The 27,087-nt window shown below is 44.3% G+C and overlaps 1 protein-coding gene across 2 annotated transcripts in view; it reads left to right on the forward strand.

Annotated features, from left to right (window-relative positions):
* Positions 1-758: 758 nt before the first annotated feature.
* Positions 759-27,087, forward strand: part of RAB31 (RAB31, member RAS oncogene family) — a gene marked incomplete at both ends in the record, with an annotated part of 64,770 nt that continues 38,441 nt past the window's right edge. For both annotated transcript variants that reach the window (XM_082014764.1, XM_082014763.1), the window contains one exon: positions 759-797. In XM_082014764.1, coding sequence (XP_081870890.1) covers positions 759-797 — 39 coding nt within the window. The remainder of the gene's footprint in view (positions 798-27,087) is intronic.

Genomic DNA, 27,087 nt, shown 5'->3' on the forward strand with positions numbered 1-27,087 from the left:
AGTTTATTGCCAGGAAGCTCCGAATGACGTGGCAGTAATCTCACAATGAGTAATCAAGATTTTCTTCAATTCCCTTTAGCAATTCTACCTGATAAATTAGAATCATAGAACCATTGGAAAAGATCTAAGATCGTTAGTGAAAAAATGAAAACAAAACACAGGCTGTGACTCAAAACACTTGACAGACGACGCTCTTCTGGGGTTCTAGCACGCAACTCTTCTCCATACATCCTAGGGCTTTGACTACCGACAGCAGAGCGGTGACAAACCCCCCTCACTGATTTCGGTCGATCGGTCCTACCATTAGAATCATAGAACAGTTCGGGTTGGAAGGGACCTTTAAAGGTCATCTAGCCCAACCCCCCTGCAGTGAGCAGGGACATCTTCAACTAGAGCAGGTTGCTCAGAGCCCCGTCCCGGCCTGACCTTGAACGTTGATGCCCCCTTGGGCATGTATGTTGAACGTAGATGCCCCCCTTGAACGGAGCATCTACCGCCTCTCTGGGCAAGGCACATCGCACTCCTCCGTCCGAGGAACCCACCCGTGTCCCGACCCGGGTCTCTCTCACAGACGGGACCGGGGTGGTGGTGGGGGCAGGGGTGAGGCGGGGCTGGGGCCGCGCGCATGTGACCGGCGGCGGCGGCGGCGGCGGCGGGGCGGCCCCGGGGCGGGAGGCGGGGGGGTGTGCGCGTGCGGCGCCGCGGCGGGGCAGTGCCGAGCGGCGGCGGGGGATGCGGAGCGGCCGGGCCCTGGGCAGATGATGGCGATACGCGAGCTGAAAGTGTGTCTGCTTGGAGTGAGTAGAGGGGACCGGCGGTGGGGGGTGTGTGTGTGGGGGTGCCGCTCCGCTCTGTTTCTTTCCCACCCCGCAGGTGGGGGGCTGAGGGAGACGGGGTGCTCGCTAAAAAGGGGAACACTTCCATCCCCCCCCAGCTGCCGGAGCGCGCCGCGTCTCCCCGACCCGGGCGGGGGTGGGGGGCTTAGCCGCGGTGAATTCCTCCATGTCGAGACTTGGCAGCCGCGCACCGGCCTGCGGGGTGGCGGGGAGGCTCGCGTGGGGGATTTGTTTTTGTTTTTGCCTTGTTTGTGAACTTTTGAAAAGTGAGAAGGGCATAGCGGGGGTGGGGGGGAAGCGTCCCCGCCGGAGAGCCGGCTCCACACGGACCCGATTCCGAGCCCCGAAAGGGACCGGTGAGAATTTTGCGGCCCGCCATCCCCGCGGCAGGCTTTAAGGGCTTCTCCCTGGCAGCTCTGGCTTCGCCGAGCCCCCGCAGCCGTGGTGGGAAGGGACACGGGGGGCGGCGGCAGCGCCCTGCCCGCCCCGAGACATTATTTCGGGTGGCTTCTTCTCCCGAAGGGAGAGACACCTTCTGTGCCTGCTCGGTGCTTTGTTTCATTACTTGCCTGGGTTTATTAAAATCTTTCGCTCGCTCGGCCCTTTGTAGGAATGTGCTTTCTGCCACTGCTTTTTTTTTTTTTTTTTTTTTTTTGGCGAACCCGTTCGTGTGCGTTTCACATCTGGAGCAGCAATGTGCTTAGCTTTGCAGTTCGGCTCCGCCTGCCCCCTTCTCTGCCCTGCACGCAGGGAGCTTCGCGGCAAAATGGGCTCGCCGAGCTGTGAGGAGGGCAGAGCCACCTCTTCTGACAGCTCTTGGCAAGAGCATTGCTACTGAGTGGCTTGGGTTTGGTGGTTTTTTGTTTTGTTGTTTTTTTCCCCCCTAAAAATCAAATATCTCAACTTATCAGGTATGAGTTAGGCTGCATTTAGGTCTGTATTTCCCTAAGCATTCAGAAAAGCTGCATGAATGAAAGCGTTTTAGGGTGGATTCTCTTTCATGTGGTACAAGCGAGTTGAACATTTAAAAAAACAGACAAGTTTCAGATGCTCCAATTCTCTCTGATTCGTGCTGACACTTACCCCAGCAGGAGTGGGTACCTTGCCCTGGAGTAAGTGCCAGGGCACTGGATAGTTCAACCCGAAGTATTTGGCAGTGACCACACCTCCTTTTGTGGTAAGAATTCCTGCCTTCAACTTTTAAAATGGCATAGAGACAAAATAAATGTGGTTTATACAAACCTGAGGAGTCTGTGGTAGATTATGTGGATGTGTCTTTATTTTTTCTTCCCCAGCAGAAAATCCTGTAATTTTATAGAGATGAAGTGGCTTGCAGAATGACATTCCTCTTGCCCATTATTTATTGCTGTTTTGTAACATTAAAATGTACTGGAGGTTTTGCAAGACAATTGTTTACTTCTTTTAAGACAGGAAAAGAAAACTATGAAGAGACTCTGTGTTACTAGGAATATGCAATTACTGTGTAGATTCATTAAAATGATAGGGTGGCAGTGGGAACACTTAGGAAGATGTGTCTGTAGTTACAGTCGCTTAGTAGTTAACTGAGATGTTCATTCCTGAGTTTTAATAGGGTGTAATCCTAGAAAACCATCTACTTGCGATCATAGACACCTCATTTACCATGAAAGTTGACACTCTTTTCCCAAAAGTGCAGACTCCTTCATATGGTACATCCCCTCAGGAGGCTCAGACAGACTTCCAGAACAGAGAGACTCTGTACCTGTCCATGTGAACAAGTGCAAGCATCAGTCTTAACCCAAAAGCGTATTTTCAGATCTATCAAAAGGAATCCTAACAGTTGTATTTTCGATAGGTCCTGGACATGGTAGGTTAATCTGTATTGTATCTAGCAGATCCCCTGATAGTCCTAAATCTGGCATGTCTAAGGCCCTAGATGAGTTCCTATCCCTGTTAGAAATAGGGATTAAATTGGCTTGTATCCCTCTCTACTTCTGAACAGAGCCCTAGACTGCACCTCTAAATCAGACAGGAGGATCACTGGTGGTCTGCAGCCCTCAGCTGTGCAAAGGGCATGTGCTTGGGCTGTTTCTACCATCTCAGAATTCCCCAGCAAGGAAAAATTTGCAGCTAGTGCAACATTGGCAAAGCCAACTTCTTCACAAGCCCTGGAGCCCTGTTTGGCTGTAGAGGGTCTAGATGGGAGGATGAGGAGAAAGGGGAATAATGAAACCAGATCTGTGCTCCATGCTGACAGCCCTATAAGCTAGCGCAGTACTCCAGGGCTAATGTTTGACCTGGAGCCATTGCAGTAGAGATGGGGAGTAAGTTATGGGCTCTTGGATGTAACCCCAGATTGCCAGGAGGGAAACTGGCCTGTAATTTTTAGCATAAATCTAACAAAAGTGGGATTTGAGTATCTGCATTTCACTTCCTCCTCCTCCGGAGTATCTTGGGATTTTTAAAACTCTTGTGGGTGTGATGGAAGCGATTTGCAGCAGCCTGGAGTAGTGCACAAGGGGGTGGTCATGGGGTTTGTAGATCTTGAAGGAGACACCAGCAAGAGAACGACAGAGAGGAAATCTGGGGCAGCTCAAGACTAGGTGTCAGCCAATTTGGAAAGCAGGCATTGTTGATGGTGGAGCTTTGTTATTCATGAACTTGAGAAGGCAGTGCTCTTCGAGGAGAGACGGTTCCAGCTTTCTGGTGGGCTGGCAGGAACAGGATGCCTGCCTGATTGTTCAGTGCCTCACAGCCTTGGATGTAAGAGCTATGGAGGTACAATTTTAATAGCTCTCTTGAGCATGTTGCCATGCAAGTGGCCTCAAGCCTGCTCCTAAACTACTTCACCCATTAAATTATCACTGCTGGGCAGTGAGGTATCTGCATGTGGAAGGTGTTCATCATCATAAGTGCAAACACTTGAGCATCTGCTCCAAGTTCTATCTTGTGACTCCAGACTCCTCCTGGTCTCTTGGTCCCATCTGCTGTTTGTTCACAGCAGTCATCCCTGCTTCTGGGGCTGAGCAAGTTTTAGCTGCAGCTCAGTTTATGCCGTGAAGTGCAGCTCCCATGTGACTTGTGTGATGTTTCTGTCCTGAGTGGGCGCTTTCTTGAGGGGGCTGAAGGAGAGAGGGGCGGAGGGAGGCTGGTGGGCTTCAGTGCTGAAATGCAGCTGGGCATGCAGCTCCCAGGTTTCCTAATCCGGCTGTGGCTGCTGAGTGCCATGTGCCTTGGCTCCCAACGTTTGCTTCATGCGAGCTGGAGGAGCGATTTACAACTCTCTGCCAAGTCCTGACATAATTGCGTGTGGCAACCGCAGAAGAGATTGCCAGGTTTAGGACTAAGGCAAAGTTTCTTGTCTTTGTCACTTCCTGAGGAAACTTTGACGGCCTTTCAGAGGGACTTTGGGAGGTGGCTTGCTAACTACCATCTAAAGTGACCTCCATTACTCCTTTCCTTTTGTTTTTGTTTATTACATTTTTATGTTGTGACTTGTTCATCACAGAACTAAAGGAGTTAGGATTGAAAGAGGCTCAGAGGTCACCCCTTGGCCCTAAAGCTCCTCTTCCAAGTTCCCTGATATATGTTTGTCTCACCTGTTCCTTAAAAAAATCTCAGGATGAAGGTTTATCTTCTCCCCAGGATTATGTCCCAGAGCTTAACTGCTCTCACTGTAGAAAGTTTTTCCCCAACATAGTGCCTGTCATCTTCCTTGCCTGAGACTTCATTTCTTCACCCTCCTGTTTGTGTTTCCATTTTCTTGTTCCTAAGAAGTCACTTGCTAGCATATGTTCTGCTAGCATGTAGTCTGAAAATACTATCTGAAATTGGTAAGCCCACATTTGTAAAAGGAGCGACATTTCCTCTGTGAAGGAAAAGGAAGTTTCCTCAGGAGTTTCTCCACAACTGAATCCCAATTGCTAGGTTTATTACCTGAACAGTTTATTACCTTTGACAATGTCATGCGCCTCGGTGTGTAGTGTTTGCACACGCAGGCTGTGGAATTTTGCTCAGAATTGTTTGATACTCAAAGTAATTTGGAATATGATAATAGTTTTCATAAAGGGAGAAATTTATCTGGTTTTCTTATCTTCATGTCATGATAATATAAAGCTCTGGATTCTGCTGGATGGAGAACAAATTCCTGTAGCAGAGCATATGCGTGCACGTCAGATGTTTCAGTGCAGAGCTTAAGTAGCCCCTCTTCTTCTCTAAGTAACTATTATACTGAACACATATGACTGAGAATCTTTTAGTTTGTGTTGATGTTTATAAAAGACAACAATTTTATTGCTCTTTTGACTCTGAACGGTTTGTCATTATTAATGCTTTTAGAGTCTAGATGTCCCAATCCAAATAGGAGCACTGCTGTTAAAAACAAAAATGCACCCCTGGATGGGCTGTAGCAGCTAAGGACCTCCCTTCTTACTAGGTGTGTGCAAGGGAGTCCACATGTTAAGGTGAGCATCCTACTGAAGACAGTAACCCTACACAGGTGCAGAAGCTGTGCATGCATCAACAACTGCAGTGCTGTAGCCTAAAAGAAAACAACAGAGACCAAAGTAGTGCAGATGACAGAGGGGGTTGTGAAGAGAAGAAAATTGTACTGATGAAGTAAGTGTATGCCTTCCAAAATTTTGTCCACAAAATATCCGTCTGAGAGAAGAACAGAGACTGACAAGTGACTTTTTTTGTTCCCCACCCATGTTAATGGTTCATCATCATCTACTTATTCATTCATGTTTTATGTAAACAAGTAGCTCTATCATGAGAGAAATTTTTGAGTCATGACTTTGCCTGGATGTCTGTCTTGTGGAGTTGTTGGTGTGAAGTGTCCATCATACCAGCCATTCCACCAAAAGGAACCCTCACCTGTGTCTCTCTCCTAGCCACTCATTTATTTGCATTGTAGTAAAACATCAATTCACGTGTAAAACTGAACAGTGATTTTAAGACCACGGGGAACTGAAAGGCAGACAGCCAGACACACAGTTAGCATGACTACATATGCCTCATTTCCTTGGGAAATGGTTTTCTTAGTAGTCTTCCTTGGTGAAGAATACTCTGAAGTTTGCACTTAATGTATGCACTTAATAGCACTTCCATACTCCATTGCCCTGCTATGCCATTCGAAAGAACAGTCTACCAGGATACTGAAGGAGACTGGGACTGTTGATTTTTGGGTTTTTTTTTGAACAATATTGCATAAAAATCCAGTTACATACCAAGTAAGAAACGCCTTTTCTCTTGTATCAATAAACAAGTATGTTCAGAAGCCTAAACTAGCCTTCTCCTATTAATTTATACAATATTTAAATGGATTTTTGCAATGTAGACATTAAATATGTAGGCAAACAATTTCTCAAAATGTAACAATTCAGGATTTTGTATTGATCTTGGCCTTACTGCTTTCCTGACGTATCAACAAAACTTTCTATTGACTTCTATCTTCCAAAAGTTTTGGGTGGGATTGCTTAGAAAAGTGAGTAGACTGGGTTATGACCGGAACACCCTTCTAGGAAAAGATGGGTACGGAAGCCACATTCTGCTTTTGTTTCCAGCAGCACAACTGGATTTCTGAAGCAGCAGAAGGCAGAACTTGAAGCAGGTTTTACTTTCAGTAGCTGCAAAGCCTCTGAAAGGGAAGCTTGTTACTACTAATCAGCTGGGCAGCAAAAGAATACCCTGTGGCTGGTGTCTGTTGCTGCCTGTGAATGGCTCTGATCCGCCTGTTGAATGAATCTGTGCTGTGGCTGTCATCCAGAAACCATATGCAGGCTGTAGCTTTACTGTCTCTCAAATTGTAGTGATTTCTTTTGTTTATAGTGTTACCAATTGCGGTTTTTTGGGGGGGGGGGATGTCCCCAGCAGCTTCCTTAAGTCCCTCTTTTTGATTTCTTAGCATTGGCTGAAAAATTGTGAAACTTCTTGTTGTACAGTAATTCTGAGAACAAAGTAAATTCTTTCTTTCTACCAAAATAAGGAAGTTGAATTGGTACTAAACTCCTTTTTTTTTTTTTTTTTTTTTTAACATGGATGAATGCAGTTTTAGCCCTACTCAGTGAAGTAGTGCTGAGGCAGACTATGTGAAGCAACCAGGAACTCTGCATGCAAGAAATGTGTGGGGGTGAAGGAAAAACCCTCTCATTCTCCTCAGACAATTCCTTTTAACTGGCTTAAGTCAAGCTATATTAAAAGGACATTTTTTATTTACATTTAAAGTATGTTTTCTGAGACTCTGGTTGATGAACTTGTTTCTAAGGTGATAATTTGCCTTATTGATAGGGTGTGTTGCAGTTAGAGCACAGTTTAAGGAAGTGGCAAAATAGGCATGAGCTGAGCTGGTCACGGGCAGAGGCTTCTGAAGGGCTTTTGTGTATGGTCATGTTTATAAATTACAGTGCTGGTAAATTTTGCTAATGTTGGGTTGTGTCTGGGCCGGGTATGTGGGCGCTGCAGATTGCAAGTGGACGAGCTGGGTAGACATATTCTTTCTAAAATTTCTCAAGCTAACTGCTTGTCTAGAGAAGCAGTTGCAGGGAGGCTGGTGCCACAGCCCTGCTCCAGCTGCTCGCAAACACTCACCTTTTCTTTTGCCTCCCTTCTGGTCCTTCTTCTGAATGCGATTTGCCCAGTCTGCAGGGCTGTTGGACCCTCCAGGGACTGTTGTCGATTGTGTATTTCCTGGCTGCGTCCCTCTTCAGATGAGATCAGGGCAGGCACCATTTTCTTCATTTCTTAGGCCTTGGTTTTGACAGGGAAGAGAGGGGCGCATTGAAATGGAGCATGGCTGGCTTTAGCAGGTTTGCAGTGTTGACCCCACCTTCCCCACAGTTCAGGTGCTGCCTGAGAAGACAAGCTGTTGATCGCAGGGTGGCTTGTTTCTCCTCAGCTTCAGTGGCTCATCAACCTCTGTGGATGGGGGCCTGTAGTTTAGAGTTGCGGTTTGACCGCCTTGCCGTCATCTCCGCCTCCATCTGGAGGTTTGGGGCTCCCTCTGCTCATGCTTTCCTCAGGCTGCTTCTGGGGCCAGCCGAACGCCCAACACATGGTGCCCTCCAAAAGGATTGGGAAAGGTGGTGGGGAACTGGGCGAGTTGGTCTACTGGATCCTGACGTGGAGGGGAACAAACGCATTTGCTCTGGCCCAATGAGGTAGCGTGCCCACCAGGCGTTTCAGTCTTTCTTGGGGTTGGTCTCGTTCCTTTACGGAGCTCGCCTGTAAGGCTGGGAGCACCAAGGACCTCGTTCTCCGGGCAACGATCACTTGCTGTCTCCAGAGCTGGCAGTGCATGTCAGTTCAGTAAGTATCTATTCCCTCCTCCGCTCTGCGGTTTCCTCGCCTGTGCCATGGACGCTGGCACACCGGCTAATAGCCAGGTGCTTCCAACCCTGGGTCATGGCTCCAGCTGCTCTGCAGCGGCCCTGCGGGTGAGCCGGACCCACAGCAGCTGGGGCCTGCAGCGTGTAGGGTAGCACGCAGACCCCCGGGCGCGGCCGAAGCTCCTGGCTGTGGGTCGCTCTGGCGTCCCTGGAGCTTTCTGCAGCGCTGGCATGAGGACAGAGGTGGGGACAGCTCGTTCTTGGGCGGTCGGGGCAGTGGCCCTGGCCTCTGGGGCAGGAGGAAGAGGAGCTCTTGCCACTTCCTATCTCTCCTAGAGTTTCTTGCCCCGGTGGGCTTTCCCCTTGGAAGCCACTACAAGCTAGCGTTCAGCCTGGTCTTTTCCTTCTAGTTTACGTGGCCTGGTATTTCTAAACGCTTAGCCTGCTAACCTTTACAGCAGATTTAAGGTGGTTTATTTTTTCCCCCTCCACTTCCTTTGGGTAATTGGCTGCATTATAAAATAGTTAAAAAAAAAAACCCACCCTACCTCCATTAAGGAAATTTCTTAAATTCCGTCTCAAATTTTAATACTCTGGGAAGGGCAGACATTTCAGTTTTCTTCCGAAACATCTTATACACCCTTCCTGTGAATGCGTGCAGTTTTGAACAGCACTGCAAGAAGACAAATCCAAGCTTTAGAAAGCCGCCAGTGGAGGTGGATGGGAGGCTGGCTCAGAGCACAGACTTGTGTAAGCAAATGCCAGCGGTTAGATTTACGGTCTCCAGCCTCGCAGGGCTGCTTGTGAAAGCTGAGCAATGGGCAGTGGAATAAATGCTTTTTATTTTTGCCTGGCTATTTTTAAACACAAATGCAAGTTAGTGTGTGGTTTTTGTATTTCTTGGGGGAGAGGGTAGAGCAGTTAAGGTTTTGCACTTTTTGTTTTGGACAGAGTAAGTTCTTATTTGGGCAACATGTGGAAGTACATGTGCATGAAATCCAGCTACTAAATACTTTCTGTCCCCGAGTTATTGTTTCCTCCTTTGTCAGCATGAGAGACAGGATGCTGCAGACGTCATCGGGTGTCCCGGCTGGACCGGTCAGCCTCTGCCGGGCACAACTGCAAGGGCGTATAAAAAACTGCAAGGGCAATCTTTTATGGTTGTAAGTATCAGCCTCTTGTAGGAATTCACCTACAGTTAGGGACTCTCTGAGGCAGATTTTCCTGTGCTTTAAAGCCTGTCTGCAGAACGAAAGTGAGTTAAAGAGGTTCCTAAAAAGGGTTTAATTTGGAAAAATTATTTTTTTTCCCCATTTAATTCTGGAGCAAACAAAACTTAGTATGTGTCAGTAGGATCTAACGATTCATCAGCAAAGCTGTGCTTTCTGACTGCTGGGATGTCTCTGAAGCTATTTGCGTGTCCTCCCATGCTCACTGGTGACCCATGAGATACAGTGGGCATTTGAGTAACTTTTAACCTTCTCAGTTTGTGCTTGTGATCAGTAGCTGGTACCTTGTCTCCAGTATTGCCGTTGCCTGTGTTCTCCAGGCATTTCCATTTCTTGCTTGTGAGGCTGACACTGGGAATTCAGCGACAGAGGAGGAATCCTTAGGTATTTGGTCAACGTGGTACATGCCACCACAGAGAAGCTGTAGTAGGGATCACCGGGCTTCCCAAAGACTGATATGAAGAGCATCCCTGAGAGAGCTCCCTTGAGTGCAGTGTGAAGTCACACCAAGGCTCATTTTGGCCCTTGAGACTAAGGGGAAGAAAGTACATTATTGCTATGGTTAGTAGTTTAGGAGTTAGAAACATATTACAACTGAAAAATTTGAGGTGTTTGTCCATGTGTGGTCACAATTTTAATCTCAAGCAGCTTCTGCTGTTTGTGGAAGCAAATACTATGTTTGTTTGCTTAAGACAGTCTTTGTTAATTTAAAAAAAACACCTCTGATTGACACACACCACTACCAGTCTGTAAGGGCACACTTCCACTTTGTGGCTGGATAAATCTGGTAGTTGGTTAATTCCTGGAGGGATTTGGGAAATGAGAAAGAACAGACTCCCTTTATTGGCTAGGAAGCCCATTACCTCTTCTTTTTTTCCCCTCTTCTTTTTCGTTTTTCCTCTTCTTTTTTTCCTTGGTCCACTAAATGTAAGTGGGTCTATTTTAAGAGTCATAAAATCAACACGGGCTATATATCTTGTTAAAGCTGATCTGAACTGGGAGCTTCCAACCACATTTAGGACAAGTCCTTCGTGGTGCATAGTCCATGCTGACTTCACCCTTTGCAATACAATGCAGACAATCTTACTTTTAGGATATCCAGTTCCTGAGTATGCTACAAACAAGGTTTTTTCTTACGTTATCCCTTAAGTCATCGTTTTTCTTTTTTTTGATGATACCACCCTTGTGGAAAAGTCAAAGAAAGTTGGACTTTGTTTTTTTCTTAGTTTGCTTGAATGTCAATGAAGGAATTAAACATTGTCCCCCGCATTTAATGTCTTCAACTGTTATAGCTCCAGCAGCAGAGTGTGGTTCGTGTGAATAGTCTTCAGAGTCAATTGTTCTGTGCTTTGATATCCCCCCTCCTTTGATATTTTTCTTTATTTTTTTTTCTGCAGGATGTGTTTGAAAACAATAAATGCATGCCTAGGCATTAGACAGACAGTTGGAGCACATTTTGTGTGACAAAAATGGCAGCTGCATAAAACCAAATTACATGAAGCATGAACTTAAGTTCAGTTAAGTTCTCTTAAGTGGTATCTATATAACACTTAGGGGGGCAGTGGAGGGTGAGGTGCTGATCTTTGTCTGGTGACCAGCGATAGGATATGAGGAAATGGGATGAAGCTCCATCAGGGGAGGTTCAGAATGGACGTTGGGAAAAGGTTCTTCACTGAGAGGGTGGTCAGTCGTTGGGACAGGCCTCCAGTCATGGCACCAAGCCTGGAAAAGTTCAAGGAGCATCTGGACGAGGAGGGAGTTGGACTCCATGATCTTTATGAGTTCCTTCCAACTTGAGATATTCTATGATTCTAAAATAAATGCTAATTTAAGATTATGTTACTGAAGCCCTAATTTGAGTAATGTCCTTAAGCATGTGCTTAATTCTAAGCATTGGGGTCTCTTCAGCAGTGTATTAGGGTACATGGTTCAGCCTTTGCTGAACGGGCTAAATTGAATCCCAAGCTTAAAGCTCAGCATATATTTCAATACAGAGCTGAATGCAGTGCTGTGTGGAGCACAAAGATAAAAGTGTATGTAAATTAAGTATTTGAGACAGCTCTCGAGTGATTCCCGTCATTTAACATTCAAAGCAGATAAAGTAGCTCTGTTTCACCTCCGCTTGGTTTTCAGCATCTGGTGAGATGGTGCTTTATTTGACCAGGTAATTAAGTTGATCCAGAGTTTTGTGGACGGGTTTGCCTTCTCCCTTAGGCTGGTGTGGAGAGAAAACCAAACCTTTGGCACCTGTTGGATAAGTCCAAATTAAAAAGATTTGTGTGAAGGGCAGTGGCAGCCCTACAGCCAAAAAAGTTTTTCAGGAATAGTGTAAGTGATGACCAGTAGAAAAAGGGGTGTAAAAGTCAGTGTAGAGGAGATTTGGAGGAACGAGGTGATAAAGAGAGTAACAGAGGAAGAGAAAGTGGAGGACTGAAACTGAGAGATGGAGGGAGAGCATTAGAGGAGCTTTGTGGGGGACCGGTGGGAGGGAATGAGGAACATGGGGGGTAAAGTCAGAGCAGGAGCAAAGGAAAGAGAAGCTGAGAATAAGGAAACAGAAAACCACACAGAGCAGAACAGTGAAGGGAATAATACATACAAAATAATAAGGTGGGGAGAAAAAGCCCCACCACCTCTCCTTTGGTTTTAGCCTTCAGTTTCCTTTTCTTTTTTTTCCCTTTTGAAGCTGTAACTTTGTCTTAGTTGGTGTCGTTTCATTTATGTTTCAAAACACTTTTGTCCAGCTGAACCTGCAGAATTGTTGTTGTCATTGCATTAAATTAGGCTGTATCTTTTGACCAGTCAAGAACACTCTGTTGCAGATCTGGTAACTGAAAGGGAAGCTCTGGTAGGATCTCATGGGCCACTTGAGATTTTGTCCAGAATCCCTGTGCCTGTTGTTCTGCCATGTCTGCAGGAGCTTTGGGCTTGGTCCCACATGGTCCCAAGCACTCAGGCCGCAACACAAAAAGGGTGTTGGGCACCTAAACAGTCTGTCCTGAGAGGGACTCCTCAGTACCCTCTGTGCGGCTCAGTCTCTTCCTGCTGCGGAGGGAAAGACTGAATTGGCTCTTCTTCTAGCCCAGCTATTCTTCTCCCTTGAGGAGATGTCCTTAAATGTACTAAACTTCGTGGTTCAGCATTGCCATTTGAAATGCTCCCAGTGTGTTTTCAATTGAGATTGGCAAAGTCCGTATGCTTTTGACCATTTCTGGATCCCTGTTTCTGAGTGGAGACGAGAAAAATCAGCCAGATGAATCAAAACTTTCTTCTGGGAGTCAGTTTTAAGTTAGATGCTTACTTCCTAGTTATTTTTGTGGTGGAGAGAAGGAGGTGCCTTACCTATAAAAGCAACAAAATCGATTCCTGCTCCTTTAAAAGTCTTTTCCCTGAATTCCCTGGTATTAGTGGTACCAGCTTTAGGAGCTGCTGAGTTTCATTCCTGCTGAAACCAACAGGAGGTGAAAACATTAAAGAAGTCAACTGCTTAAGGGATACAGCCTTGTGCTGATAATGTCTTCCGCTTATGAGCCTGTTCGGTGCAGATAGCTTTACTCTCAGTAAGTTCACAGCAACACACGGTAAATCTACAGATAAAAAAATCAGCCCTGGGTTTTATTATACCGTGCTTGTGGTTATCTCTTCTGTTTACTTGTATTGGGTGGCAGAGGGGAAAGCACCAGGTAGGTCCTTATATGATGCTGTTTAAAAGAAGCGGTGATGTTTACTGCATTAGGGAGAACTTCAGGTCCAGGCAATAGATGAAATGAACATGACATCACTACTAATCTAAGTTAATTAAACATGATAGTTTGGCAAAAAATTATCTAATGCAAATTTAGGTTTACGCAAGCCTCTGGTTGTCCATTCCCAGTCCTGCACATCAATTGAGGAAATGTAAACTCCAGTTTCAAGCATTTTAAACCTTTCCTTGATGCCAATGCCATTTAATGTCCATGTAGATACACATTATCTACATCTACATGATATCTACATTTAACTGTAGATAACAAATAATGGCAAATTCCATTAAATCTCAACTCACTCCCTTCCCCTGATGCCCCAGGGGAAGGCACACATTTTAATGTGCCTGGAAGGGTAATGATGCAGATTTCCAAAGGCTGCCTGTGTGATGGCAAATTTTAAGGGCAGCCTGAGTAAAGAAGATGCCGTTAGCAGCTGGCTGACCTGTAGGCTGCTGAGAATAGGAGGCTGCCTCAGACCTTGGATTGTCATCAGAGACTGCTGATTTTACATGTTGTTGTGTCAGCTAAAAAGGAACTGATAAGCAGAGGCAGAGTTTTTGGCGATAAAACCACTAACGAAATCCTTAGCCCCTGTCGTACCCGTGTGGCGTTTCCTGAACCACTTGAGGATGCTCATGTCTGGCTGCCTTTGGCCAGCAGAGAGGCAAGGAAGAGTTGTTTGCCTCTGGTTGTTGGTAGATGACATACCCTGTACTAGGGCTCTGCTAATTCGGAGCAAAGATCCAGGGCCATGAGGCTGCTTCCCATTTCTTAGGGGAAATGTCTTCACATAGATGCCCCCTGAAACTCTGCCTCCTTCCTCTCTGTTGCCTGTTGCTGCAAGATCAGGCTTGCTTTTCTCCAGGACTGAAGTTTTCAGCTGGTGTTTCAGTGGGTGCTCATAATTTATGTGGTGTTTTTCTTCTGCTTTGGTATGAAATGCAATAATAAGTTGCAGGTGAGGTAGTTACAAATTGGGAGGGGAATGTCTGAACACTGCATTGAGTTGCTTGCTGAGCTTGGATAGGCAAATTTGAAGGTAATTCAGCCCTCTTACAAATTTTTCGGGCAACCACTGGACAGCTTTTGTATTACTGAAATAGTAAAATGAACACCAAAGGCCATTTCCTCAAATGCTGTACTTACTTGATGTGTATATAGTTCATTGCATAAGGGCCACTGCCTTCATTTAGTAGAAGACAATGACTTTGTTGTGATTTGTAGGCAATCTGTAATATGAATCTGTAATGTTTGTGTTCCAGACTGGCTGGAAGATTTTGAGTAACTTCTGTGTGGGGACAGGTATATCAAATCTTCTTTTCTTCCTGTTTAGTAAGTGACACTAACAAGTCTCTATTTTGAAATTATGACCCCTAAGGATAGGATTTGACAGCAGAAGAGACAGGGTGCTAGAGTATGAACAGAAACTCGTGTCAAATGGCAATTCAGGTCAAAGATCATTTCCTCGTCATACAATTATTTTGAAAGTTTCAGTTGCTACAAATATATGTGGGGAAGGTTCACTTAGAAAAAGAATTTGTTTTGGAAAGAATAACACAGAATGGTTTATCCAATTTTTTTCTGCCAAACTGTACTAAAAACCAACATTTGTCAGGAAGCTGTTGCCTAACGTGTTTACTGAACTATGAAAGCCTCAGGTTATTTATGTATTTAGTCTGAAAATTTAATTTCGTTTCTCTGATCACTGCATTGCACAATGATGATGAATGGTATTTAATTAGATTGCTATGCTGGTGTGTGTGCATGTGGCCTTTAGAGATAACAGCCCCTGCAATCAATACTCATTATCATTGACAATGTGAGCTACAGTGACTTATAAGTTTACTTCCTTAACACTTATCCTTTACTTAATTTTTCAAGTTCAGGGCCAATTATCAGGATTCCCAAGCAGATACATTATTCACACAGATTTTTACTGTATTTTAAATAGGAATTTATCTGTGCAAAGAGTAGTACGTCAAGTGGATTTTTGTGACTGCATGTATATTTTGGGATAGAGTGAGTAGGAAAAGGATGGCAGTGTGCAGATGTTAAAAGGTCTCCTAAATTTGTCTAGAAAATAAACTCTGACCATTTGAATTACCAAAATCAGATGTTGATCTTGGTAAAATTCCATGAGCGTTAAAGTAGGACTTGCAATTTTTCTTTGTTTTACTTCAGCTTTATTTAGCTCCTCCCTATTGAGGTTTCACATGCTGGAGAGATCTGCAAAGCTTGCTCTTGGTTCCTACTTCGTTGGCTGGAGGTTGGGGGGGTGATGAGTGGTGACCACCACCCATCTGTGGCACCACAGTAGGAATTTTCCCATGGTAAACTGGGCCTCTCGCCTCCTCACCTGAAAAATGAAGTGGTGATCAGGGAAGTGATCACACTTAAGTACCTGTAGTGATGCTCATCTGGGAATCAGCAAGGCAGTAACAGGGAGAGGTCATTAGGGTAAACTGGGGTGGTGGGAGTGAAGAAATGTGAGAGCATACCATGGAGTGTGAGATAATATGCTCTTATCACTAGGTTTACCTGCTGGTCTGTGTTATGCCTTGGTCAAGAAGATCCTATGATTAAATGCTCAGTAGAGAGCAAATAGTGGCATGATTCTTGTTTGGGCGGTAGTGAAGTCCCACAGCTATAGATCTCCTAAAAATGAACACCAAAAAAAATGCCCTTCTGAGATGTAGAACATTGTTGATACTTTGCAGGCTTGCATGGTTTTTCCTTTCATGGTACATTAATACAGTGATTTATGGGCAGGATATGGGCATCCCTTTGCAGCTGCCTTTACTGCCTTCGCACCACTCATTGTCATGCCAGGCTCCTGAGGTGGTAGCAGCAGCGGGAGATGCTGGTGTTTCCAAGGGAGGGTGCTCAGGCACATTTCTTTCTATCTCCATCTGTCCCACTCCTCTTGTTCTTGTAGCTCCATCATGCAGTCCTCTTTCCCTCCTGACCCTTGCTCTTGGTTCCCAAGTCACATAAGCAATTTAGCCAGTGCTCCTTTCCGCTTTCCTCCTGTGCCAGTATGGCAAAGTGGACCGTTTCCTTCCCTCTCAGTACCAGGAGTCACCAGGTGGTGCTATTTCCCAATTAAATGCCCTCCTTTGCATTGCAGCACGGTCCAGCCCTTGTTAGAAGGGTTTTATGGGGGGCAGCTGTGTCAGGTAGCGAGGGGTCTTGCTTCTTGCCTTGTTCAGTCTTGAGTCATTTTTTTTTTGAAGCAAAGTTTTTCTCTGTGACTTAATCAGCCAGTGCCTTGTTCGACGTTGAGGTCCCCAAAAGGCTGGACTGCTTCTACACAGCTTGTGACCACAACTGTTGTACTTAAAAGCTGCTTTACTGTAGTGCAAAGCACGAGCAAGTCTCGCTAAGGATGTCCTCAGGCTTTGCGCTGTTGGGTCCCCCCATCCAGTGAGAGGGTTTTTTCCTCATTTGTTGTTATGTGCTGCTACTCCAAAGGAGATTTTTGTGTGTGGGTGGGGACCTGCTCCCTAAAAGGTGCTCCTCTTGTTTCTCCTTTCATCCTCTCATCTTATTAGCCAGCTAGATTGATACCACCTTATTTGCAGCTGCTTTTTATAGAGATCATGCTCTTACTTGAAACTGTAGAGGCTGTTCAAAACAAGAAGTTCATCACCTTAGTGAACTGCCAATGCCCCCAAAAGCCACAATTTGAGGTGAAGGAATGCAGATAAACACCAAGTTCCCGTCTTCCTTTTCAACCAGGCTAAGCACTTCTTCCTCCACAGCCGTCCATACCACGTGCTGTCAAGGGCATAGGAAATTGATTGAATGAGATTCTGCTCTTTGATTTCAATTTAAAACCTTCTATTTCTCAGGGCAGTTCAGCTACTGCTCTGAATGTGATAACTTGTGGGGAAAGGAGAAGGAAATGTCTTAAGAAAAGACACAGAGAATTATCTGGAAATTTGATGCTGGGAAGGAGTGTCTAAATAATACTGACTGAAGGCTGTTATCTTTGCTGTCCACAGGCTTGCTGGTGTGGCAGTGTGATTAGCTGGCACTTTGTATGGTAAGATTCAGTGATTAAACATATATATTTGAATTAGAGTATGGGTTTGGGTTTTTCTGTTGACCGAAGTAGATCAGCTTTAAAAATTGCTGACTTGGGCATTCCGGAGCTAGGTTGGCTGCAGCGCTAATTTGTTGTTATTATTTTTTAATATATTCTGCAGTGTTGCTGTTCTTGAGTCATGTTGCAGAGTAATGAACTGAGGTAGCTGGAGTACTGACCCGCAGCCTATGTTTTCTATATCTGTCACATTTCTGTTTTGCTTTACGGTTTTATTTATTTATTTTTATTCTGTTGGAGTTATTTTAAAGAATAGCTTTGAAAGAAACTTCTTTGTTCTCCCTTTCTCTCCACAGCCCCCCGTCTCGTAAATAAAAATGGCTTTATAATTCCCCTGCCAATTTTACACACAAAGAAGAGTTGGCAGATCGCAGAGAGCAGCACGGTTTGTAAGTGCTTGATGAGCAAACGTAAGGCAGACATGTGGACCACTGTGATTTTTTGGGTAGTAGATAATTTAACTGACCGCTAATCCTGACACCCACTGCTAGCGCTGTGTAAAACAAGGATTTGTTCCTTGCTGCTGATTTAATGCCATGTCAGTCACTGGACTATGTATGAAGGAAAGATCGCTCCCTTTCTGACTAGGTCGTCTTTCCAGCACCATCTTGCCTTCTTTTAAGTTGATAATGTTCCTTCTCTTGAGTTGCCACATTTGGAGAAACCTTTCCACACTTGGATTCAGATCTTCAGCTGCAGTTAGTGGGGTGCTTGCTAGTGCCAGATGAGAGAGAGCACTTGCAGTGAATCCATTTGAAAACCAAGTGTTTGGGGAAGAAAGAGGAGGATAGATGCGGTTGGTCCACTCATCTTCAAGCTCTTCAGGCTGTGGCTGTGACTCTCCATGCCTGGAACTCAGCATGAAGAGCTTGAGATGGGAGCCCTAGTTTATGATAGCAGGGTAATGCCAAGTATTTTGGAAACGCTCTAAGAGAGACTTTGTTTTCATATAATATTACATATACAAAGATACAAGTGTTTCTAGGAAAGTGAATTTATTGTTAACATTAGCTACAGACATGAGCTGCTCTTCAGGCTCTCTCATCTCTGGCCAGGCACATTGCTTTGATAGGACGATGAAGTGCTTTTGGCTCTCTGCTTGCTTTTCTGCTTTATAGTTTGGTGAGCCCATGGTGTTGCTTGGGGTCTCTGGGCATACCTCTGACAGAAGCAGATAGATGGAGAGGTTGTAACTAATATTGCAGTCTGGGGATGGGGAAGGGCTGGGAATACTCTTTTCTTTTTTTTGTCTATGAGAGTGGAAAGGATGCAGCAAAGTATTAAAGCAGGTGTATTTGAAACTTGGGCATTAGGGTTTTTTGTCTCTAAAAGGTAGTGGGCTGGGATCTGGTGGAGAGCAATGCACCTGTCACAGTGAATATGGACAAACTTACTGACTCCAGAGAAGCCTACAAAATGTCAGGACAAGTAGGACTGCGTTCCCTGGCTCCAAGTATGGCAGATAGCAGAGCAGCTATGTGCGCCCAAGTTTAATTCCACAGGAGGATGTGTACAGGATGCATGTGAAAGGGAGCCGCAGGCTGAATAATCACAGCTGGTAAGGGAGCCAAAACCTGGCAGCCGGCGTTTGGCTTCCGTAGCCATTTGGGAATGGGAGAGGTGGATGGGACTGCGGACACATTCAGCTTCAAGGTGAAGCAGATGGGCAGCTACTGTACGCGTTTTGCTAACTGATGTGGACAGAAGGAAAACAAATTGAGAGAAGGGATCAAATAATCATGTTACATGTTCAGAGGCCAGATAGTATTAAGCCCTAGCCAGCAGATATTTTTCTGTTTTAAAATAGCCATTAGGAATATACAGGTGGTATTGAAGATGCATATAAATACCAAACAAATGAACTTGGCACTTGACTGTCTCTCAAGGCAATTAAATGGTTCTTTGTCACTGTGCTGTCTGGACACTTTACAACTATCACTGATTTAAATCCTCATAATGCTGTTACAAGGTAAAAATCAAGTAATTATTATTTTCATTTAACAGCTAGTGAGCTGAGAATGATAGAGCCAAGAATTTCCCGTGCCAAATGCAGTCCTTGCAGCACTGGGAGGAAGGTTTCAATTCTAATATAAGAGGACTGACCTGGTTGGGGGTAGAAAAACGTCTCTGAGAACAAGCGGTGCACTTCCTACGTGCAGACGGAATTAGAGTTAATCTAACTCTAATGCCTACCAGAGGAAAAAAGCCTTATTCTGTAGCTAATTCATGCTCCACAACACCAGCATTGGCCTGAAATTACGCTACCAATTAGAAATGATGTGTAGGGTGTTTTACTGTGGGAGAATTGACACAGACCATCCTAACTTTATGGCAGTAATACTCCGACTGACTTAAAATATTACCACGTACTGTGAGTTTAAAGAAGGGCATGCAACAAACGGAAATTGCAGACAGGGATGTTTTTGTTTTGTGTTTTTTCACACGTGGACAGATGACCAAAAGAACTGTGGAAGTTCCTACTGAAGAAGTGAGACACCACAGAATAATCCTTCCCCTAAAAACATAGTTGCATCGAGATGCATGTGTTTGTGCTGGCATCTTGGGGAACTCAGTTCCAATATTCAATGGGAGTGTTACTGTTCATCCAGCAGGTACTCAGGAGAGTGCATGATAGCACATGGACAGTCCTGGAGGCCAACTCTGGTTCCAGTTCTTCCCTTTCAAAAATTTGCTTGGCAGACCTTTGCAGAGCCTCCTTGGACATCACTGGTGGCATAAGGCCATGTCTGATGTTGTTTGAGCTCTTGTTGCAGAAGTACGTTGCCAGGCTTTTCAGAATACCAGAGTTAATGAATAACGTCAAACAATTAAAGGTGGTGGTGATGGGGTAGGGAGGAAAAACACAACAGACCTCCTGTTTGGTAGAGGGGCTGGCTGGGAGTTGAAAAATCGTGGTGCCACGTTTGGGAAGCAGGCATGCCCCTGGGCCAGTTCTGTAGCTCTGGAATCACAGAATCATTAAGGTTGGAAAAGACCTTCAAGGTCATCAAGTCCAACCCCTAACCCAACACCACCATGCCCACTAAACCGTGTTCTGAAGTGCCACGTCTACATGGTTTGTGAATACTTCCAGTGATGGTGACTCCACCACCTCCCTGGGCAACCTGGTCCAACGCTTGACCACTCTCTCCGTAGAGAAATTTTTCCTAATATCTGATCTAAACCTCCCCTGGCACAGCTTGAGGCCATTTCCTCTTGTTCTAACATGGGGGAAAGAGGGATCCCAGCGAATCAACAGGACAAGGATCTCTGAAAATCGTGTTGCTCACAGGGGGAATAGTCTATTTCTCATTGTACAGGGCTGTAGCGAAAATTGCAATTTGCAAAACTTATTTGTGTCCTGAATGAGATGTGTATTCTTTGGACTGCAGAAGCGAGGCTTCAGAGCACCTCAGCCCTCATCCCTCTGGTTCAGGCTGGAGCCTCAGGCATTTTTGTGTTGGTGAAGCAGCCGAGAGCCAATGTGTCAGTCTAAGGGCTGCTCTTGTATTTTCATCTGTGCGCTTGTGCAGAGGTGGGATTTGCTCACTTGATACGTCTTGCAGATGGAAAAACTGAATACAGCGAGAAGCTATTTGCACATTCTCCTAGACACCACTCTGCAGCGCATGGCTGCATTTTCGCTGGGACAAGCCTGACGCTTGGCAGATTCAGTTCAGTCCCAGGGGTGTCTCTGAACCCGGGTCTCCTGAAAGGTATTTCTCGTTACAGCAGTGTCTTCAGACAAGTAAGTGATACCCAAATACAGGGAAAGACGAAGGATGTGTTTAAGGTTAGCAAAAGTTTATGAGGTAGAGTGATTCTTGGATTAAAATACTGCCTTTGGAAACCATGATCAGGAGTCTGTTGTGCATAACTCTTCCTTGTATGTTCATAGGGTTGATAAAAATCCAAAGCCAGTTTCACATGCTCTTCAAGCCGCCTGCCACAGCCTTCCAGAGCAGCTGTAACGGGATTAGTAAGACATGGAAAGTATTGCAATGCTGCCTGCATCTGATCGTCTGAGTAATGATTAAAATGTTAATGGCAGGCATAGAGGACTAAAGCAGGCTGCAAACTGCAAAGATTTATTTTGTTGTTCAGCTCGTTGCTTTTTTACCTCCAAACTGAATTTAAAAGACAGCCATAATCCTGTACTCAGCCTTACCAGATCACATCCCTTTGGGTTAAGGACTGGCATCTCCGAAAGCGTCGGAGATGCAGGTTGGGTATCTCAGTGCTGCACGCCAGACTTTGCCCAAGGGGTGACATTCTTCCTAGATACCAGGCTTGACCAGAACTGAGCATACATTTCTGCAAAAGCCCAGCGATACTTTACGGTGCAGGCCTAAGTGATTCGTTTGATGATAGCTAATAAAATGCTAACCATCTAGCAGTGCTGCGATGAGATTACGCTGCTGTGAATTTTCAAATTCCATCGAAGTCCTGCTGAGGATAATGGGAATGGGCCGGGGGGGTTCAGCTGTAAATCAAAAACTAAAGCTTGACCAATTCTGACAGTGGAAAGAACGCTATTTTAATGTGCAGAAGTTGAACTGCCAAGTCAAAACCAGCTGCGCTTTACAGAGCTACTAGAATGAAAGGTCTCTCTGCATCTGCATTTTTTGTGAGATTCATTGATTCTTCCCCTAAAGTTTAAACTGTGTCTTTCTACCTCAGATTTGCCTGGCCAGTTGCAGAGATTTTGAGTGCCTTTTTTTTTGTATTTAAGATATCAAATGTACTGATGATAAAGGACTTTTTTTTTCCTTTTTGGCGACTTCATACCAACTCAGATGTTTTCATCTGTACATCTTAATTACTTCAACAATGAAAGTTCTGCACTGGGCAAGGTGAGAACCTCTCTATCTGCTCTAGCACTGGAAGGAGTCAAGTCGGTGTAACAGAGGAGAATTTAGCTTGGAGGTCTTAGGCATAAACTGGCTCCTCTGTTTTTTTTTCAGTTAGTAATGAACCAGCCAAGGAGTTTGTCCGGTGGCATGAATATGTGACTGGGAGCCAGGAATTGTTGCTTCTCTCAATAATCAGGAACAGCCAGCTTCCTCTCTGAGCAGATCCTCTTCCAGGGACAGCTTTTTGACTGTACTCTTGTTCTGTATGTTTAATTGAGCCTTTTTTTTTTCCTTCTTCTCCCCCCGCCCTCTCTGTGTCTGAAAGACGACAGAAGGCAGCATTATCTCACTGGAAGGTGCACTGAGAAGACCATTGGTGGGCCAAATTTGACCACGGTTGTTTCTGGTGTATGCAGATGCTAACGGCATCTCTTGATGCTAACCTGTCTTGAGAAAACTTCAAAATAGCTTGCTGGGAGCTTCCAGTATTGCCTTCTGCCTACACCCTGGGTTTTCATTGGTGTGAGCATCTTCGTAATTCCAGCTATCTGCATGACAAAGAAGCTGCGCCAGGAGAGGCTGCCTGGGGGTTGCTCTAAATCAACCCTGACTGCCTCGGTTGAACTCTTTTCCTCTTGATCGGGGATCCTCAGAGGAAGGGCTGAGCTGTCAAAGGCTCATGGTGCCTTTGCAGTTAGGGTGGTTAGCAGGTAAGCTTTTGGGGACCCCCAGCACAAGCTGGCTCTGAGGTGCCAGGGAGTCCTGCCGAATTCGGTGGAAGCCACATAAGCCATGGGATCGGTTTCTTGCTTATGGGAAAGGATACAGGGTTGTCACTTCCAAGTGTTTCTCATATTTCTGTTGAAATAATATTGGCTTTTACCTGCTTTTCTGGGGTACTTGGTATTAATACCTTCCAGGTTGTTAGGGTATGATCATTCTTCTTCCGATATGTAAGACAAACGCATGTTAAACCCAGTCGGTTTTAGTGAGACCTCTGCCTGTAGATCATGTCTCCATGAATCGTGGTTATTACAAGAAATGCTTTGCAGGGACAGATATTTTTAATTTGTAAAAATTTATACAAATTGAAATACCGTGGATTGAATCTTGGCTTTGTCTAAGCTGTTGGGAAAAATTCCATCCTTCCAAAGGACCTGTGTATTGGATCCCTATTTTATAGAGATCAGTTCTCCTTTACTGCTCAGTGCAGATTTTTGTGGCACCCGTCTCCAGGGTATCTCAACCTTCTTTTAAAGCTGAAATGGGAAGTTAGTCATGAGATCTGTGGTGGTTACAAGCCAGATGTTCTTTTTTTTTCTTACTTTGCAAGTGGGAGGACAGAAGGCAGTTTCTTCGGTATGTTCGTTCTCAGTGTGCCATTCCCTCGTGTGAAATGCCGTCTAGTATTCTTGTTTTATTTGCGTTTCCAAAATCCTAGAGTCATAAAAGAATTTTTGCATGGTTTATCTAATTTTACATATATTTAAAAAGCCCTCTGTGTTAACATATCACAGAAATATTCTGTGTAGTCAAGAATAAAACAGCTGTTGCATCAGTGTGCGTAATTATAGGGCTGCTGTTTAGTCATCAGTCATGATATGGGTGGATTTTTTTTGTGACTTCAACATTTATTCCATTTCAGATGTGAAAAGAATTTACATGAAGAGTTTAATTTGCTCAGCACTATAGGACTTGCCCACCTGAATCTATTAAAAGTTATTATAATATCAAGACTAAAGACTAATGTCCTAATCAGGGACGTGTTTACAGGGTAGTATAGTACCATTCAATTTGGAAAAGTGCTTGGAGGACTGAGCCCTATGATTGTGCAGAGCTATAAATGAGACATCCAATTAAAGAGCTAAATTTTTCTGCATAATTTTTTTCTGCCAGGATGCACACATCTGGAACAGTGGATGTGCTGCCTTTTTGTAATGGGAAAATGGTTTTCTTTTTTAATATATTGCTCATATTCACCTTCTGCTTTCTGTTTTTTTAAATCTTCCTCTATGCTGCTGCAAATCAGCCAGAAGAAACCAGTGGCTCAGTTGTTGTTTGCCTGCAAATTAGTTGCCAGCATCCTGTAATTCTGCTGGCTTGATGAAATACAGTCTCATCTCCTTTATTGTAAAGTGAGCTGAGAAGAGCCAAGTGGGGTGGTTCTCTGCGAGCAGGAGTGTGGAGAGAAGCACTGTTTGTTTGTGGCATGCTGCTCTCCATTCTGGTGCTCTTAAAATCCTTGTGCCTAAATCTGCAGGTAAAGGATTTTAGAGGAATAGAGAATGTCTTTTCAGGGTTAAAGGGTAAAAATCAGGAATTGGTCATGTTTGCATTGGTTCCTTGTATTTATCAGAAACATCTGATACGGCTTCAGATTTCCCTATCTGTTTTGGATGACTAGTGAGAGATTCTGAAGTTGTAGCTACTTCTTGTGGTGAACTAACAGTGGTCCACTTAACTGTGGATTACATTTCTACTCCTGCCTCCCCACACCACTCTACCTCTTTTGCTTATCTCTGTACAATGCAGTTTATAGCTGATATTTTGTAAGTGTGCTATGAGGCTTATGAATAAGAAACAAGAAAAGCAAAACATGCAGTTGGTCCCATGAGTGACTCATCAAATGCATCATGAACACCTTGATTCAGAATAATTATTTCATATTTATTCCTTTCTTGCTGCTTCTTTCATGGAGTGGTATGCTCTTGATTGTGATGAGTCAATTAGTACAGTGCTGAAACCCTTGAGTTTCCCACGGATAAGGATTTTTCTGAAGAATTGCAGGATCTGTTCCTTAAAGTGCAGCATAACTCCTGAGGACATGTTCTCAGTTTCTGAAACTTGTCCAATCCACTCAGCTCAATACCACTGTGACCTTTTACATGAGCCGAAATGTTCTTCCTTGGTGTATGATGTTACATGTACACCAACATGGAGTCAAACAAAAAAGAAAAAAAACGATTAGAGAGTGTAAAAAGCTGGCAAAAAGCAGAACTTTGAGAACTGGAAAAATAAGTCATCTGCATGCCTGAATGTTACCCAGGCATGTGGCTTGACAAGTCTGTTCTAATCCTTTGAAGAAAAATGAACAAAACAAGGATGATCATCCCCATCAGATGTTAGAAAAATGCATGTATGTGGAGGAAGACCATATAACAAAGGGCAAAGATTGTAGCAGGAAAGCTTTCTGCAGCCGTAGCAAGGAGGTTTAATTTCCACGCATTGCCGAGAAGTGAATGCCTTTTCTACTTCTTCGAAGCAACCATGCTTCCCTTGACTTCTGCGAGATCGACCTGAAAGATAGTTCCCTATTGTCAGTAAAAGATAAGGTCTGATAAGCAGCGTGAGATTTCTGAGAACTTTTCAAGTTACTGTATAACGTGCATACACCGTGATTTGCTTTGCTTTCAGACAGGTGAGCGTCTTGTTTGATGGGTGTGAGTATGGAAACATGGACCGAAAACCATCTAAATAGTTTTAAATCCTGTGAGGGAATGATAATCACTGCCTCAAATGGGAAGTTTTTTCTTTTTTTACTTCCTTCCCCTTTGTGCTCTAATTATACTCCGGTAGCTGGCCGTTTGTATCCTCCAGGCAACAAAACAGAAGCTGGGAGTGCTTGTTTCAACTGAACCCCTTGGTGCAATAAATTGCCTGGCTCCAAAGCGCTGGCCACTGGCTACAACAGCAGTCATCCGGAAGACAGGTTTGTTTGTGGTCCAAGTCCATGGGTTACACTAGGGGTAAATTTATCCCTCTCGGTAATCCAAGCAACCCCAGGAGCAAAGTGTGAGAATGCTTTTAAGCTATTTGAGAGCTATCACTGTGCCTGTCACAGCCTTAAGTGTAGCCATGCTTGTTGCGAGAGATGCAAGGACAACAGAAACCTTTAAAGTTCATTTAACCTTTGCGAGAGATGCAAGGGCAACAGAAACCTTTAAAGTTCATTTAACCTTAGCATGAAACTTTAGTAAGATCCACGAACTGCAAGATGAAGAGGTAGGAGCTTCCAGGAAAATGAGCTAAGCTTTAATCTGTACTTGTGAGTGTCACATCCCCACCAAAGACCGGGCTCCTCTTGGTCTGGAGCTGCAACTGCAGTTGCTCTTCTGAGTGAGCTGCCAAGGGAGCTGAAGGAAGTAGACGAAATTAAAGTGTCATCGGGTCACAGGGGTCAATGTCTAGTTTCAAACACGGCGGCAGAAACTCTGTTCCCGCAAGAGGGAAGTGTAATTCTTCGCACCCAGCGGGTGGTAGTTGTGGCTTCTCCACAATGCTTAAAAATCCGCAATAATAATTAGATCCTCAGTTTCAGCACAAAGGACGACTTTTTTTTTTTTTTTCTTTTTTTTTCTTCTTTATTTTCTTTTTTTTTTCTTTCTTTTTTTCTTTCAAATGTGTTCTGCCATCCTGGTCTAGTAATTATACAGAGATGTCAGCTGGAATCGATAATGAAGGCAAAATTTGAGAATAGCAACAGGGTGTGTTGCTGCTATTGATCAAAGGCTACAGGGCTGGTTTTAAACACTGCTCCTCTCTTTGATCTTCTTTTTCCTATTGATTTAACACAGTAGATAAACAACCGTCTGTGTAGCATGAGCATTTATTATGGCTTTTAAGCTGACTAAAGACAGCTTTGAATTAAATATGAGAGTTTAAATGATGGTTTTCTAGTAAGTGCTGTCTACAAAGACTTTGCTTGCAGTGGCAATACAGTTTCATTTAAACATGGTGAAAGGAAATCTTAACTACAGGCCTTCTTTTTCTTTCATATTAAAAAAGAAGGTATAATACTGCAAAATTGATTACAGAAAAGGCAAAGGCTGCTTTTTTCAATATGTAGTTACGTGTGTAGTGCTGTTAACAAACTATATTCTCTTGTCACTTTTTGAGAAGTTTATGCAAATTCGTTAAGTGTTTTAAAATGTGGATACAAGTGGAACTACCAGGTGCAATCTGGTAGTTCTGCAGTCACTTCCAATGAAATTAATAGAAAACTTTCCATTGACTT

Source organism: Phaethon aethereus (genome assembly GCF_964289735.1).
Source record: "Phaethon aethereus genome assembly, chromosome: 2".
NCBI classification, from domain to species: Eukaryota; Metazoa; Chordata; class Aves; order Phaethontiformes; family Phaethontidae; genus Phaethon; species Phaethon aethereus.